The 18,836-nt window shown below is 40.0% G+C and overlaps 1 protein-coding gene across 1 annotated transcript in view; it reads right to left on the bottom strand.

Moving 5' to 3' along the window:
• Positions 1-18,836, bottom strand: part of LOC126456806 (Down syndrome cell adhesion molecule-like protein Dscam2) — a 567,168-nt gene that overhangs the window by 128,334 nt on the left and 419,998 nt on the right. Inside the window, 1 exon segment of the mRNA XM_050092599.1 lies at positions 4,908-5,059. Coding sequence (XP_049948556.1) covers positions 4,908-5,059 — 152 coding nt within the window.

Below are 18,836 nucleotides of genomic sequence, written 5' to 3'. Positions count from 1 at the left end.
GAGGTCGTTCTTCCCATTTCTTCCAGTGAGTGGGCTTCGCCCCTCGTTATTGTAAGGAAGCCCTCGGGAAAATTACATCTTTGTGGCGATTTCAAGGCCACCATTAATTCCCAATTGGTGGTGGACACCTATCCTTTGCCTCGTGCTGATGAATTGTTCTCCGCCATGGTGGGAGGCCAATATTTTTCGAAAATCGATCTTTCGGAGGCTTATCATCTTATATCACTTGATGAGGACTTCAAACAGCTGGCAGTCGTCAACACCCCGTTTGGCCTTTACCAATAGCAGTGGTTGGCCTTCGGAATATCCAGTGTCCTGGCGGTATCCCAGCGTTATTTTGAGCACGTCACGTCGACAATCCCTCATTGTATTAATTACCTGGACGACATAATTGTCACATGCAACAGTACGAAGGAACACTTGCACAACCTTCGCACCCTCTTTCTCAAATTCAGGTCTGTGGACTTGCGTTGCAACCTGCGTAAGTCAAACTTCTTCCAACCATCCATTGAGTATGTGGGCTACACCATCTCTCGGCACGGCGTCCAGCTGCTAGGAAGTTTGGTCCAAGGTATCATCGACCTTCCACAGCACGCTTTGCTGAAGGAGTTACAAGCTTTTTTAGGCAAGATTGCCTATTACCACCGGTTCTTTCCCAGGGCTTCCACCATAGCCCGCCCCCTGTACTGCCTTCCGCGCAAGGGTGTTCCTTTGGTTGGTCGCCTCCATGCGAGCGAGCGTTCACCTCGTTGAAGGGCCTTCTCACGTCAGTGCCTTGTTTGGCTACTTTTGACCCCCATAAGCCGTTGGTCCTGGCTACCGATGCTTCGCAGTATGGGGTGGAGGCGGTCCTGGCCCATCGCAACATGGATGATTCCAAGCAGCCACTGGCATTTGCGTCTAAAACTCTTAGTCCCGCACAGGCCCATTACTCCCAGGTGAAAAAAGAGGCTTTGGCCATTGTCTACGCTGTTACTGTTACCAAGTTTCACCCTTTCTTGTATGGCACGAAGTTTCAGTTAATCACTGACCATAAGCCGTTAATATCGTTATTTGGCCCCGCCTCTCAGATCTCTCAGATTCCGGATAGGGCGGCCCACAGACTACAGCGCTGGGCCTTGTTCCTCTCTAAGTACCATTATGACATTCATTTTTGCCCTACCGGACGGCATGCCAATGCAGACACTCTTTCCCGTCTTCCGGTGGGCCCGGATCCTAAGTTCGATCGAGAGGAGATTAAATATTTTCATTTGGATGTGGCGTCCCGCCAAGCGGTTGATGGCTTCCCGATCACTAGTTCTTGAGTCGCCAAGGAAACGGCAGCTGACCCGGTTCTCTGGCAAGTAGTTCGCCTCATTCAGCAGGGGTGGTCATCCCGACCTCCAGGCCGGGCCTCGGACCCTCTTCGTAGTTATTTTGTTCTACGAGACCGCCTCTCCGTCTTGGAAGGAGTTCTCCTTCTGGCTACCGATGATACAGCTCCTCGCGTGGTTGTTTGCGAAGGGAAGTCCTCACATTATTACATGAGGAGCACTGGGGTGTTTCCCGTACTAAAACCTTGGCTCGCAAACATGTGTACTGGCCCGCTATTGATAGGGAAATTGAGCACTTGGTGGCCGCCTGTTCCCAGTGTGCAAGCCAACAGGCATCTCCCAGGTCAGCATTCTCTTCATGGCCGCCTGCAACCCAGGCATGGGAACGTGTTCACATCGATTTTGCAGTCCCGTTTCTCAATGGCTTTTGGCTCATTGTCACTGATGCTTATTACCGATTCCCATACGTGGTTTGCTGCTCCTCAACCACTTCAGAAGTTGCAATCCAGGCACTCGCAAAAATCTTTTCTGTGAAAGGTCTGCCAGTCACCCTGGTCTCGGACAATGGACCTCAGTTTATTTCGCAGACCTTCCAGGATTTTTGTAGGCGCCTCGGTATTCGGCATGTTTGCTCTCCCCCCTTTCATCCACAACTGACGGCACACCGGACCACACCAACAGGAGAACGCAGCCCCACAGAGCTCCTCCACGGGCGCCAACCTAGGACTCTGCTGCACCTCCTCCGGCCTGGTCCACGCCAGTCTTCGCAAAACGGAGTACCCGGCTTTCCACCGGGTATATAAGTCTGGGCGCGTGGGTCTGGTCGCAATTCACGTTGGATACCGGCGGTGGTCCTGTGCCGAAATGGCTGCCAGCTCTATACCTTGCAGGCGGGGTACCAGGAGGTACGTCGTCACCAAAATCAGCTACGTCCACGTTTGGGCTCCCACCCTCCGACCCCTCAGACACCGGCTTCCCCATTGCTGGCACCCGTGTTGGTTTCTTAGGGGACGCTACTGCCTCTCCCCCCTGGGACTCTGCCGCACTGCGATGGTTCTCAGCCTTGGCAGCCTCCAGTAGCTCCAGCACCAGCATCACCATCGTTAGAGATGCTCCAGCGAGAGCCAGCCCCCCTCTCAGGCCCGGTTTCTCAGGAGGCTGGTTCACCTGTGGTTGTCCCTTCCCCATCGTCCCCACCACCGGGTCTTGCCCTTCCTGAGGTGGACCAGCATCTGGAGTTTGACGGCTTGTCTCCCGTTCTGTCCCGACCTCCGGTGTGGGACGACGAGGACCTCTTCGTGTGGGTCACTTCCAGCCGTATTCGAAGGTTCCAGCTCGAGGGTTGGCCGATCCCCTCGAATCCAGCCTTACGATGGACGTGGAGGTCATCGCTCCTGCACGGCGCTCCACCTTCCGACGCAGTGGATCACAGTGGCTTCACTCCCCGATGGAGGAGGAGTGCAGTAGCCACCAGGAAGATCGCGGGAGGCGCACATCAGCACGGCACGTCACAAACGGTAGTTGCCGCAAATAAAGTCCAGTCCACCAGAGGGCGCGCGAGAATTCGGCCGTGACCTCTGCTGGCGGAACAACAGCAACAACAACAACTCAGGCAGCACGGGCCGTGCCCGGTCAGTTCACATCAGGCATGCCTAGGAGACAGTTCCCGGGCTACGGTATGTGAAGTGCGACAGAAAACATGAACCGTGTTACTACAGTTACAGTTCAAATAGCATATGCTTACCCTCCGTGGGTGAACTGAGGATATGTTAAATAGAATCATGGTCAGCGAATGGCAGGAACCTGGTTCAGAAATCAAACCAGGCATGAGCAAATGTAATGCCTTCTTATGCTAGGTAAGTTAAAAGATGCAATACAGGAAGATGGCCAGCTCACTCAAACCATGTCACTGTTATTTTATCCATAATTTAAAAGCGACCAACCAGTTATTGGACAAGATAATGGGGAAATGGCTGCCCAGATTTAGTGGTCCTATGGAAATACTCAGGTTTGTCACTCCTATCACTGTTCTTGTTAAGAATCTCAATCACAAAGCTCCATCTCTCAGAGTACTTTCGTTTTGTAAAACCCTCATCGAAGATTTTTTTATAATTTGTTGAAGAGGATGGTTGAATTAGATTGTAGTGAGACATTTTTATTAATGAAGAGTCAATGACTGGAGGTTGCCTTACTTTGTGAATAGATGATGTCTTCAGATTAGTATGAGTATTTTTTGTCACTGTTTGGCATCCCAAGTTTATTTTTTAATCTATTGGCCTTTTATTTAATGTGAAGCCCCTAAGGAAATGAAATGTGTGTGCTCTGTTAAATTATGACATTACTGGAATTATTAACTTGAGAGTGCTGGTTTTATGTATTAATTCCACCTCTGTGAGCTAATTATCTGATGACAAACCTAAAATTCGTTTTGAGTCCCAAAAGGAAAGTCTCACGCATTGAGAAGTTTAAAAGGGGAGAGGATGTGCTGTGACAGACATGACACCACCAGTATTGTTGAGTGAGACCATCTGAGAACATAGAGGGCATGGTTACCCATGCACAGCCCAAGGCAGAAGGATATGCACCATGTGATGCCCACAAACCTTGGGCCTAAGGAGCACAGAACAACAGCTGCCAGACCACTGTGTCTGTGACTCTAATTCAGGACAAAGGGCATTGGTTTTATAAGGTGGTCAAGTTGGAAGTGCTGATGAATGTGGTGGGACTCCAACACTACATTTATGAACCACCATCACAGGTGTTGTCAGCTGTTAGAATGTAGCAACTAACAATGCTCCTTTAGAGGAATTTTTGCAGCAGTTCTGTTTTTAGAATAATTATTGCTGAGTGTAAAGTGTAGGTTTGTTAAAACCATCCTTGAGGTTATATGCTGATATATTATAATTTGAACAAATATTTTAACTGTCTACAACATCTGATATTTATGGCGTGCTTATGAAATATTATGTTTAATCAATATTTCCCTAACATAGTAAATGTAATCAACTCAGCCCTAATATTCCCCCACTCCTTCACAGCAAGGGTAGATGCAGCTGAAAACACTGGAAACAACGGAAAAAAATCACAGAAACATCTGAAGATCAGTTACATAATAAGAACTGTTCCATTACTTTTTACTATTTATTTGCTAATTTCTTTGCACACCAAGTTAACACTTAAGGACTGAAATACAACAATTCATATTTTTTTAGAAAGGGAAGAATAATAAAGACTTCGTGCAGTTAAATAACCAGAAAACCATTTACATGTTAATCTCTTTCAATAGCTTTTAAAATTTTATCTAAAGAACCTCTTTCAAGATTCATTAGATCTAATACATAAGGGCTATTCACATCATATGAAACAATTCAGTAATCACCTGTGCATAACTACATTCAATGGAATGTGTAACTGCACTTCCTGTTGAAATAATTCAGTAACCATATGCACATAATTGCATTCAATGGAATGTGTAACTGTACTTACTGATGTTCATAAACCATCAATTTTTTTAAAAATGAAGTACTACCATAATACAAAGCCATGAGTGAGGCAGATATCATTGATAAGGAATAATAACTAAAATATTCTCACCCTGCACAGCAAGATGGACAAGTAGTGCACTGTGCCCAAACACATTCCCTGCTTGGCAGATGTACAGACCAGAATCTTGACGGTCAGTTTCACTGATGACCAACTGGGACAGTAGGCCTTTGTCAGTCTTTATTTCTGACACACTTGTCCTGCTGAAAAAGGCATAAACACATTTTTCAGAAGTCACTAAAACCTTCAATATGTCAATGCAAAGATATAATACTGAAACATTTGTTGTAATGGCATAACTGTAACATATCTAAATGTAACTTGAATAGGATCTCAAAATCCGACCTACAAAATTGAAAAAAATTCATTTGAAATATGTTGTTAATTTATATAATGTCATCTATATTTCAGTTAACTTCTATTTTTCTTTCTAAAAACTCATATAACACAGGTCTGCAAAAAATATTTTTTTAAAGTTGTTTGAAATTTGATAACTGACTTTTATGTACTTTTCTGCACTGATTTCAAAAATCCAATCCATTTTTTTCTATCACGTCATGTTTTCTCACAAAAATGGGCATATTTTTGGGAATAATAACAAACTTTAAGCAATTTATCACATTTTTTCCCAACATTATAAAATTTTATTTTATTCATAAATCATGTTCCAAACTACATTTCCAGTACACTTCCTTTTCTCTTTAAGCTCATAAGTGCTTTCGCTTTCTGTCACAGCGTCTTTTATTGCTTTTCCGGCTGTGCACTCATTGAGGATCATCTCTTTTTATCATCCAGCAGTAGTTCACTATCATGTTCCATCTTCCTTGACATCTTCTTTCCATTTCTTTGATGTCTTGGTGGAATCTAACGCCCTGCTCTTCACTTACATCACCATGGTTTGCAGGGAAGTAGTCAAGATATGAGTGGAGAAAAATAACTTTAATGCTCATGTTACAGCTCAGCTTCTTAAAGTTGTCAAGCGTGTCTGTGATGATTGTCTTGCAGTTTGGATCTCTTTTGTTTACTAGGAAACCGATAACAACTAATTTAAGAGATGTCCATGTTGCTTTTTCTTTTGTTTCCATTTTGTTCACAAAGTTGGGATCTGTCATTAGTTTTCTAATGTCTGGTTCGACAAAGGTTTTCTAATGTCTGGTTCGACAAAGATTCCTTCCTTTAGCTTTGCCTCAGATAAAGCGGAAACTATCCACAAATATGTGTATCTGAAACACTCCCCTTCTTCTGGCAATGCCTTAACAAATTGTTTCATCAGCCCCAACTTAATGTGAAGTGGTGGAGGTAATACCTTTTTGGGATCCACAAGGCTTTTCCTCTCAACATTTTTAACCCCTACCTGTAAGGTTTTTCTCAATGGCCAAGCTTTTTTTATGTAGTGTTGCTTTCTGTCTCTACTGCCCTATTCACAGAGAAAGCAAGGGAACTTTGTATAGCCACTTTGTAGACCAAGCAGCATTGAAATCACTTTTAAATCACATTTGTGATCTGAATAGCAGAATTTGCTTAAAACCAATTCAAGGTTTTTGTAACATTCTTTTAAGTGAACCGAGTGTCCAACTGGTATAGAAGCTTACTTATTGCCATTGTGTAGAAGTATTGCTTTAAGGCTTCTTTTTGAAGAATCAATAAAAAGTCTTCACTCATCAGGAGCATATTCTATTTTGAAATGTGCCATAAGTCCAGGAACATCACTGCAAAACACCAGGTCACCTTCTTGAGAGAAGAAAGATACAAACCCCTTTTCCCTCGATCGATACCAAGAAAAGGATGTACCTGGAGCCAACATATGTTTATCTTTCAATCTAGATCCTAAAACCTCTGCTTATTCTTTAGAAACGCCTAGGTCTCTAACTAAATCATTCAGTTCAGATTGTGAGAATGGCATGGGATCGGTTGTGCCAGGATCGTAGCACTCTATGTCTTCTTCACTATTACCTTGCTGAGCCAATGGCTCGTGATCATCTATATTATCCAAAGAATCTGGAGGAGAGGGCATTGGTACTTCAGGCCCATGAAAAACAGGGCGAATGGCTGATTGAATGTTAAGGTAAGAAATATCATTTTTGTTTTTCAAACTGAAACCTCGTACATTGCGAGAACAAAAGTAGCAGTCATCACTATGATTTTTGGGCTCCCTCCAAACCATTGGTATTCCAAAACCTAAGGACTGCTTTTTACGTTGAAACCATTGCCTCAGTTCTCCAACACACACTGAACAAACTTTGTGTGGGGCCCAAGGCTTATTGTGATCACCTAACTTTATACCAAAATAGGCGAAATATACTTTTTCAACAAAATCGGAAATTTTTCTTTGTTGCTTTTTAACGGTACAGTTACCATAAATGTAGCAGAAGCATCCTCTGGTAGCCAGTGTCCATTGTCCATAAAACAACTTCACAACACAAGAAAACAGTCACTACTTTAAAGCACTAGTAACAACATGTAACCAGCACAGAGTGAAGAGGTACTGTGAAATGAAGGACAATAGCAGAAGCTCACTGCTTGGTGATGGTGGGTAAAGGGGCAGCATGACAGACAGACAATGACATGAAAATACTGCTAGTTGCTCCTAATTACTCTTTATTTTATGTATATCTAGTAAAAAAACAGCTAAATAATGGTTTATGGAGATCCTAAAAACAAAAATTCAAACTCATTAGAGTGCTGAAATATCGAAAAAAGCTAAAACTAGACAAGCAGTTTGTGAAACAACTGTACACGATGGATGTTTTTCACTATTTTTCCCGAAATCACCATTGAAAACACTATAAAAATCACTTAATAAATTTGAAATCATTTTTATGTTGCAGACCTCTGTAATTATTCACACTTTTACCCCTGGTTCATGACATCTCTTCTCATTTAGGCACATCTATGACATATTACAATTCCATCTAATTTTTGAAGGTGAGGGTAATCTTTTTCAAAATCAAGCTCTGTTTTCTTAATAAACCCCAGCAATTACAAGCTCAGTTACGGCAAATCTCCATGTTACTAGAAGGTAGCCCATCAGATATAAATTAACTGACATGGGACAAAGGCTGAGTTCCTGCAGCTGGATACAGGTTGTGAGACAATACGACACAATGCAAGAAGTTAATGTTCATTTAATTCTGTAACCATTCTGGCAACATTATAATTTATAGTTTAAGGTGGAGGAGCAAAGCAATTGGAGGTAAACATTTTAGAAACTCAAGTTAAGTAATATATTTTTCCCTTTTATGTAGTATTGAACTTTCTGTCAAAAATTACAAAAAATCTGAATAATTTAGGAGTAAAGGAAAAAACTCATTGAATAGTGGAAATGCTGAGTTGTCAACAGGCACACAAGAAAAGGAAGAAAGCTTTGGTAGACTTCAGATGAATCCTTTAATGAGCTAGAGTATATGTGTACACACACACACACACACAACACATAACACACAACACACACATGTCAGTGAGAGTGAGTAGAGGGAAAAAGAGGTGAGTAACGGGATAAGGAGTTGGAAAAGGGTAGCTGATGGATTGGAGGGAGCCAGCAGCTGTATGGGATATGAATGCAGGAGGGAGAGGCAGTAGGTGCATGGGATAGGAATGTGACACATGGGCACCAGTGAGTGCCTGTGGCAAATGATGATGATGCCATTGAGGAACGGATTGAGAGTGGGTGACAGGACAGAGGAAGGGGGACTGTTCGGTACATGGTTTAGGTAAAAAGGCTAGTGGAGACCGAATCTTGGAGGATTAATGGAGTACAGGATGTGTTCAAGGATGACTCTCAACTGTGTAATTGGTTATTGGGGGTGGAGGGAGGGTTGGGGGCACGTGTGATGAGTATATGGCGAGTTGCAAGTCCTGCAACATAATGGGCAAGGGAATTTTGTCACTGCAGATACGTGGTTTGTGGGTGGTAGGCTAAATGGGACCAATTTTTTGGTCTTTAAGAAGTGACAGGTGTCAAGATACAAGTCCTGGTGGTGTCAATGGGCTTGATATGGAGAAAGGTACAGATGGAGTTTTAACAGACCTCTTCCTATGATTTCCACTGTATATAAGTTGTCCTACTCCTTTGTCCACATGGTGACTTCAGGTACTACAGGAGATTCAAATTTATAGTCCGAGGTCGTTAACAAGTACGAACAGTTTGGTACTTCACTCATTTCAATGGCTGCGTTGTTGTCTTCGTGAAGTCTAGAGGTGATTCCACTGCGATGTTCCCGCGGTTTTCTTTGTGTTTGGATGAGACTAACTGGTTTGTAGGGCGATGTGGTATTTTGATTTTTAGAGAGCAAACGTTACATTAGTTTTGCAAATCACTATTTAATTCATTTATTCACATTTAACACTTCTACAATAATATGCAATAAGACATTGTTTTACACCACATCTGTATTCCCACCTCCTCTAGCCCACGGTTTCTCTCCAAAGTCCTTTTAACCACCTCTCCCCAAGATCGACCTCCTTTCCGCATGTCCAAAGATAACTGTCTCTTAGTTGTTAAACTCGCAGTCAAAGGCTATATTTACATAAAACATTACACGTAAAGAAATTACTGACATAAACGAAAATTACTGACATACACGATCTTACGTTCTGTTACAATACCCCCCCCACACAAGTCCGTGCATGGCATGCATGGGATTGTGTGTCACTATGGAATAAAATATGTCTAATACCCACATCATAATAAAATTTCCAGTTCCGAAAGTTAGTAATAAAATTGGTTCCCAAGTGATCTTAGTTATATATATACACTTTCCATGATATACAATTTGAAAGTTACATTGGCTGTATTGAGCAATAAGTGTAATGAGCTTATAACTAACAATAAAATATGGCACCTTATATTTAATTGATCATGGTAGCTGAACAGCCGTGTTAAGATGGGTACATAATTATATAGTATATGCATAAACTCAAGTTTACTTCAATACTGACTTAATGCATCTTAGTTAACCTCATTCTTCTGATTGTCAGTGGTTTCTTTAGAATATATTAAGTGAACTGTGGAATGCAGGCATCTCTCACAATCTTTTAATATAAGTGCTTCAATAAAATACCTTATGGCATGGATTGTGCCCAAAACAACCATTAAATCTAAAGAAATCATTATTCTAAAATACACAGGTTCTTTTAACCACATACATAAAATAGACATAATTCAAAATATTGTAATACTTATACACAATGTTAAATGGTTGTCTCTTAGGGAAAATTCATGTATACGTGATGAATGGAATCACATAGTGAATCCAGTGCAAATTCAATTATGTGCGATCAGCACTGTATTTTCAGAGTCAGATTGGTTTACATATTTATGATTTAATGTTTCCTTTATAATGAGATAGCTGAGACGTTCCATATCATTGTGACTATAATTGCAGTATCCTCACATTGTACATCTATTTCAGCTTTATAGGTCAAATTATGACAAACTCTACACTTAAATTGTGTAAGATTGTTAGTATTTATACCTTAACTTTACATCATTGCCGGCCGAAGTGGCCGTGCGGTTAAAGGCGCTGCAGTCTGGAACCGCAAGACCGCTACGGTCGCAGGTTCGAATCCTGCCTCGGGCATGGATGTTTGTGATGTCCTTAGGTTAGTTAGGTTTAACTAGTTCTAAGTTCTAGGGGACTAATGACCTCAGCAGTTGGGTCCCATAGTGCTCAGAGCCATTTGAACCATTTTTTTTACATCATTATTAAGCAGCGTTTCATTTTTATTTACTCTCCTGTGCTCAAATAGCATATTGCCATGAATAGAAATTATTCCAAATTGTGTAACAGGGTATGGGATAAATTCCTAACAGCTCTTCATTCACTTTAACATTAAATTATCTAAACTATTACAAAATATTCTCCCACAACATAAACTTCAAAATTAGTGTCAGATAACCTTCAATCCATCACAAGTGTTTCAAAAGTAATACACCAACATCTGTTTCCATAATGCTCTAAACCTCAATACATTCTTAATTTGCATGATTAAATTTCATGACTACCCACTATATTTTTAACACACTATAACATACCTGGTCTTTCAAAGTACACTCTCATAATCTGACAAGTACCTCCAGTTTGCTTTATCCATTAAATAAGGTTCCATCTGACATAGCTTACAAATGACAAGGTTTTGTCTTCTTACACACAATCACTATTCATATCTTATTACTTTAAAAGTGTCCACATCATTAACTTTGGTTTCTGTTAAGAGACATTACTATGACACTGTAGAACGGTTCGTAGCCAGACACACTGATCTCGTACCAAATTTAATGAATGGGTATACTAGAGAACAAAGAGTAATTAGTACAGACATAATTCACATTAACACAAAATCTACTTCATACTTTTAGCTGACATAGTCCCACACTTTGACATGAAGTTTTCCTTGAATGATAAAACAATAAAGTGATGTAGTTGGGCCAGTCAACTAGTTCTTTCCAAGCAGCATTTTACTTATTAAAGACTATTTTATGGGTCATGTTTGTAGAGTTTTAACTCTGTAACATTGCGCAGTCCAAATAACTTCTTGGATTTTGGGTAGATTAGCCTATAGGCATTAGGGTGTGGGTTTTCCTTGATTTCAAAGGGGCCTATATAGATGTCAAAAAATTTCTTTATTTCAGAACTCATCAATCTAGATTTTTCCTGTGTTTTTACTAAAACCAGATCTCCTGTCCTGAACTGTACTCCTTTACTTCTTGCATCATGTCTCCGCTTTCTTACCTCTCCTTGTCTTTTCATAGTGTTCCTAGCAGCTGTCTCTCTTTCCTGGGGTGTCATAGTTTGACAAGGTGGGAAATCAACATTCTCAGAAATCAAATTTGCAGGTCGTCTATTAAACATTACTTCGTAAGGTGAAAAACCAGTGGATGAATGCTGTAGGCTGTTCATTATATCCTCAAAGTCAGTAACATTTTCAATCCAATTAACATGATTTTTACTACAGTATGTTCTGCAGAGCCTTCCAATTTCCCTCATGTACCTTTCTGCTGGGTTACTTGATGGGTGACAAACCGAAATCAAGATATGTTTCATTCCTGTATCTTCAATAAAATTTTTCCATAATTTAGATGTAAACTGTGACCCATTATCAGACATGATGGCCTGGGGAATACCAACATTTGTGAAATAATGATTCGTCAGCTTGATGATAATTTGTTTACTGGTTGCTCTCTTTAATGTATACAATTTTATAAATTTAGAGAAAACGTCAACTATAACGAAGATGTAACTATACCCTCCCCTTGACCTTGGTAGTGGTCCATATAGATCAATAGCTGTTAATTCAAGGTTTTTATTTGGTAAAATGTTTTGCATCAATCCTTTAGATGTTTGGTTGCTCACTTTTACTCTCTGACAACGATCACAGGTTTCAAGTTTTTTCTTCACTCTCCTACTGATATTATAGAAGTATACATTTTCCTGTATCTTCTGTATACATTTTGTTGCCCCGCACTGTCCGAAGCGTTCGTGTATGTAACTGATTAACGTGTCAATACATTGCTCAGGCCAACATAGTTTCCAATTGCCTAAGTCAGGTCTAGGTCTCCTAAACAAAATCCCTTTTTGTACTTTATAATACTGATCTACCTTTTCTCCTCCCTTTTTCCCTATATAACTTTTAACCAACTTCCAATTTTCATCATGGTTTTGGTTTCTACGAATATCATTACAGATTTTCAGTATTTCAGCTTCATCTTTTACACCCTTTAAGTACATAAGTTTGAACTCTTTCTCCTCTTTTCCATAAGTATTTTCAACATCTGCACCTACTGGTAGTCTGGAAAGGGCATCTGCAATGACATTATGTTTACCCTGAATCAATTTGATCTCATAGTCAAACTGTTGAAGGAATAAAACCCACCTTGTTATACGGTCATGATAGAGTCTGCACTCCTGAATGTACGATGGAGCTTTATGGTCAGAGAAAACAATTACCTTGTGCCATAAAAGATAACTTTTAAACTTATTAAATGCCCAGTGGATGGCAAGTAGTTCCTTCTCTGTGACTGTATACGATTTTTCATACTTTTGTAAAACCCGGCTAGCAAAAGCAATAGAATGGTGTTCTAATTTTCCTTCTACTTCTATGTTTTGAAACAAGTGTGCCCCTAAACCTGTCTCACTACTATCTGTCATTATACAGAATGGTATCGACATAACAGGTCTATACAACATTTGACTTTGGGACAGTTGTTGTTTTATTTCCACGAACGCATCCTCACATTCTTGTGACCAATCCCAAACAGTATTCTTTTTTAGTAAGTTACATAAGCAGTTTGCATTTAAAGCTTGGGTACTGAGAAATTTTCTATAGAATCCAGTGAGACCAAAAAAGGACTTGAGTTGTTTTCTGTTCTTGGGAGTAGGGAAGTTTACAATGGCCTCAAGCTTATCCTTATCAGGTAAGATTCCCTTTTCTGAAATATTATGCCCCAAAAATTTCAGTTCATTAACTCCAAAACAACATTTTTCCAATTTTACGGTCATTCTCCCTTCCCTCAATTTTGAACAGACTTGTCTCAGAAGGTTTAGATGATCTTCCCAGGTTTTTCCAGTTACAAGAATGTCATCTACATATACTATTAATTTTGAAGACAATTCATCACCTAATACAAAATCCAGTGCTCTGATAAATTCAGCCACCGATACATTCAATCCAAAAGGGACAACACAATATTGGTAACTTTTGCCACCATACAAAAAGGCAGTATACTTCCTAGAATCAAGTTCAAGTGGTATTTGGTGAAAACCAGATGTCAAGTCTAGGCTACTCATAAATTTTACATTATCAAATTTGTGCAGGAGTTCATCCATATTGTCAGGATGGTCATTTTCTCTGATCAAAAACTTATTAAGGTGCCTAGAGTCAAGTACAAGTCTAACCCCACCATTTCTCTTAGACACAACTACTAATGGGTTGTTGTAAGCACTTCTACTCCTTTCTATAATCCCCCAAGTTTCCATTTTTTGGATTTCCCTTTCTACATCTTTTTTCCTGGAGAATGGAATGCCATATGGTTTTAGGAAGAAAGGATGATGATCTCTGAGTTGAAGTCTGCACTGATAGTCTTTTACCTTCCCTGGTCTCTCACTGAATGTCTCCTGAAATTCCCATAACACTTCTCTTAACTGATTTTTCTGACTTTCACTTAGATTTACAGCTTCCTTCAATTTTACTTCGACTAATTCTTCGAAATTTTGTTCATTTATAAGATCAAAGGATGTGTTATCACTTATGGCTTGATTATCTACCTTGCTTACAACAGCTTTGATATGGTTGCAAGAATTACTACAGTTAAGGATGTACATTTCTGTTTTCAGAATACTATTTTTCTCAGGTTCAGTAATTATAACAGTCTTATCTTCCCAAGAGAAGCTTACACCCACTTTTAAGACCCAATCCATGCCAAAAATGATATTTTCTTCTAACCTTGGGACCACAAGGCAACCCTGCTCAAACTCCACATTTTCAATTTGAAACGTTAACAATACTTGACTCTTAACTACCTTACTTTGCCTACCAGTGGCACCTCTGATTTTTACCCCTACAACCGGCATTTCTACAAAGTTCTTACCATCTCTAATTTTATCTCTAAATTTTTCTGAAATTGCGCATATGGGGCTTCCTGTATCAATAAGACAGTGCCCTTCCCACTGATTTACTCTTATTTTAATGTATGGACAGCCTAATTCCTTTTCATCTGCCTTCCCCTCAGGGACTTCATATAATAAATCTTTTTCAATTTCTTTATAATTTCCATCTACTTCCTCCCTTTCAGTCTTCATCAGGTTTACCTGATTTTCAGATTCTAAGTTACTAGTGTCAAGTTTACACTTTGGCTGCACACAAAATATCTCCCTACTGTTTATGTACCTTTCACTCAGACTCTTTCTTTTACTCTCCCACCAGCGTGGGCATAAAACTCTACTAATTATACTTAGACGATACCAAAACACTTTGCTACTACAACTCTCGTTATACTGGTTCCACAGGATTTCTAAGAATTGCCTTCCTTTACTTTCAATAATATCACGCAAATCTAATTCTTTCACAATATTTTCACTTTTGTTATCACCACTTTGATTAACCATGAGTTCATCAGGAAAGGCATGTAGCAATTGATTTTCAGCTGTCACTTCATTATTCATATCATATTCCTGTGCTTCGTCACCACAACTATCATCAAGTTCCAACACTTCATTATTTATTTCAATAAAAACATTGTACTCACTTACTGGTTTGCTTACCATACTTTTCACATCAAAAATACTAACATCATCACTACTATGGTATACTTTAATGCCAGTTTCATCTATTTCTCTCTGTTTTTCACTTTCTATGGTTGATTCTTTTTCCTGTTGCTTAGGTTTATCATCAGCTGATTCACTATTACCTTCTTGTGTGAACAACCCCCCCAATTCTGAACTAAAACATTTGTTACTCTCTTCATTATTAGCTTGCTCTCCCCTTTTTGCCCACCTGTAAAAATCATTTAACATCTCCTCATCCAGAATTGAGTCAGAACTTTGGTCTCTCCTATGTTTATTTTGTGGTGGTCTACTGTGCCACATAGCATCCCAAAATTTTTTATCAAAATTTATATAATTCACTTGGTATTCCTGGTTTTTAACCTGTTTGTTAATGGTACAGTTATTTACAGTATTGGGTTTTGTGTGAAAGTTAGTGGTCCTATTATGTTTAAATCTGTTCGCCCCAAAGCTGTGGACCCTCATTGAGGTGGTCCAGAGTTTTCCGGATGTCTACCTCTATTGTCACTCCTCCAATTTGTATTCATTCTGTTGTTACCTTCCCATCTGTTGTTCCTAGTTACACCATTGCTTTCCCAGTTACTCCCTCTCCAATTAGCATTGTACTCTCTTGTTCTATCATATTGGTGTTCATTCCGAAAATCTCTATCGTCCCTTCTAGGATTCTCTCCACGGTAATCAGAATTCCACCTCCCACTGTAATGGTTTCCGTTACTAAACTGTTGCACATTTCTCTCCATTGCCCTGTCTAATTTGTCTATATATTTTAGAAACTGGTCTAAACAGTCGTCAGGTCCATGCACTAATTCCCACTGTATTCTTTCAGGTAACCTCCTTTTAAGGGCATCAATTTGCGTCATTTCGTCGAAGGGTTTATCTAGATGCACCAATTTCCTAAGTTGATCCCTGCAAAAGTCTTTCATTGAGTGGTTTCTGCCCCTGAAGCTAGGCCCATTTAAAAATTCACTTTTTATTCTACCCTGTTCAGTCTCAGACCAAAACTTATTTAAGAAACTCTTCTTAAAATCATCAAACGTTTTCTACTCATCAAAATGTTGGTTTGCCCAAGACAAAGCTTCTCCCTCAAGAAATGTTTTAACAAATTTAATCTTTAGATTATCAGACATGCCAGTAACAAGGTTGTCAGAGCAGTGTTGTAAAAAATCTACAGGGTGTAAATTATCACAAGGAAAACTTTTTACAGGTGAATTACTGCACACACTTCCACCATTCATACATAAATTTCTAGACACAAAATTATCTTCCATTTCAGTGAATCTCTTGTCTATTACACTTAAATTACATGTTACAGACTCTTGTATCTTATTTAATTCAGCATCTAAGGAGTTAACTTTTGATTCTGTATCTAGACTTAATTTGTCTACCCTCTCCTCCACAGTTCTTTGAGCTGCAGTTAACCTTTCAATCTCTTTCCCTTGACTTGAGCTAACTGTGGCTAACTTACTTTCTAAGGTCACAAACTTATTCTCTATAGCTTCAATTTTGGAGTCCACGCCCTTCAAACTTTCTCCTAATTGAAGTTTTAAATTTGAGATCTCTTCTTTCAGTACATCCCCGTTGCTTTTCATTTTTGCTTCCAGCGATTCACTGGATGCATTTATTTTCGATTCTAGGAATTCACTATTTGAGTTCATTGCCCTTGTTAATTCGGACTGCATTTGTCCCATTCTGGCAAAGAGTAAACTTACCCAGTCCTGTTGATCCGGTTTTCTTTCGGTTTGTGAGTCATCTGGATCGTCACTTACACCACACACGTTCGAGTCTAACATTTCTCCAACTTCCTTTTTAATTTCTTCTGATAGCGTCATGATGACACCGCGTGTTTGGATACAGTTTTGACGGAAAGTTTAAAACAAAGCAGAATTGTACTTATCTTTTCACACCACGACGTCGATCACAGGTCCACCTCTCCGATAAGCCAGCACTTTGTTGGTTCTCACACAACTTTTTCTGGTCCAGGAAACGTGTACAATGTTATTCATGTTTTACGAATTATAAAGTTTGTAATGTTCCGCAAACAAAGCGCAATTAGTCCCATCGCATTTAACTGTAATATCCCAGACGAGCCCCCAAGTTTAACAGACCTCTTCCTATGATTTCCACTGTATATAAGTTGTCCTACTCCTTTGTCCACATGGTGACTTCAGGTACTACAGGAGATTCAAATTTATAGTCCGAGGTCGTTAACAAGTACGAACAGTTTGGTACTTCACTCATTTCAATGGCTGCGTTGTTGTCTTCGTGAAGTCTAGAGGTGATTCCACTGCGATGTTCCCGCGGTTTTCTTTGTGTTTGGATGAGACTAACTGGTTTGTAGGGCGATGTGGTATTTTGATTTTTAGAGAGCAAACGTTACATTAGTTTTGCAAATCACTATTTAATTCATTTATTCACATTTAACACTTCTACAATAATATGCAATAAGACATTGTTTTACACCACATCTGTATTCCCACCTCCTCTAGCCCATGGTTTCTCCCCAAAGTCCTTTTAACCACCTCTCCCCAAGATCGACCTCCTTTCCGCATGTCCAAAGATAACTGTCTCTTAATTGTTAAACTCGCAGTCAAAGGCTATATTTACATAAAACATTACACGTAAAGAAATTACTGACATACACGAAAATTACTGACATACACGATCTTACGTTCTGTTACAGAGTCATCAGAGAGGCGGAGCTCAATGTCCATGAAGGTGGCTAGCTGGGCTGAGGAGGAGCAGGTGAAGCAGGTAGGACAGAAGATACTGAGGCAGTGGAATAATGAGGATAGGGTGTCTTGGCCCTGGGTCCAGATCATGAAGATATCATCAATGGACTTAAATCAGATAAGTGGCTTGAGGTTTTGGGAGGACAGCAAGGTTTCCTTTGCATGGGTCATATACAGGCTGGCCTAGGAGTGTGCCATGCAGGTGCCATAGCATTGCTACAATATGTCTATATATGCCTTCTCCTCAAAGTCAGAAGTAGTTGTGTGACACGATGAAATTGGTTAGGTGCATTAGAAATAAGGAATCGGATTTGGAGTCAGAAGGATGGCGGGAGAAGTATTGTTCAGTAGTAGTAAGGCCATGGACATGAGGGATGTCGATGTATAGATAGGTCACATCCACTAGGAATCGACATGGTAAAGGACACGGGAATGGTAGAGAGTCACTTAAGGACATGGTTTGTATCTTTTGTATGAGAGCTAGGCTATACATGTTACTTTCACAGGGAGCACAGTAACCAGTTACAAAAGGGATGTCCAGGACTGTCGTGTTTACAGATTTTGGGAAGCTTGTAGAAAGTAGGTGTGCAGGGGCGTTATTGGTGTGAGGAGGGAGATGGACTCAGGAAAAAGAATATGGGATGGCTCATAAGACAGGTGCACATAATTATAGGCCTGTATCATTTACATTAAACTGTTGTAGAATTATAGACCATGTTTTATGATATTTTTGGAGACCAAAAATCTCCTCTGTAAAAATCAATATTTGAAGCTTCCTCTTTTACTCCACAAGATCCACCGCGTTGTAGACAATGGTGCTCAGGTTGATGCCATGTTCCTTGGCTTCAGGAAAGCAAGTACGTCTGCAGGTCCCTTCGTTACACTTCGCTCTTCCAAACTGACATACCGTATTTACTCGAATCTAAGCCGCACTTTTTTTCCGGTATTTGTAATCCAAAAAACCGCCTGCG

This window comes from Schistocerca serialis, chromosome 1 (assembly GCF_023864345.2).
Source record: "Schistocerca serialis cubense isolate TAMUIC-IGC-003099 chromosome 1, iqSchSeri2.2, whole genome shotgun sequence".
Classification (NCBI taxonomy): domain Eukaryota; kingdom Metazoa; phylum Arthropoda; class Insecta; order Orthoptera; family Acrididae; genus Schistocerca; species Schistocerca serialis.
This window is presented reverse-complemented; position numbering and strand designations above follow the sequence as displayed.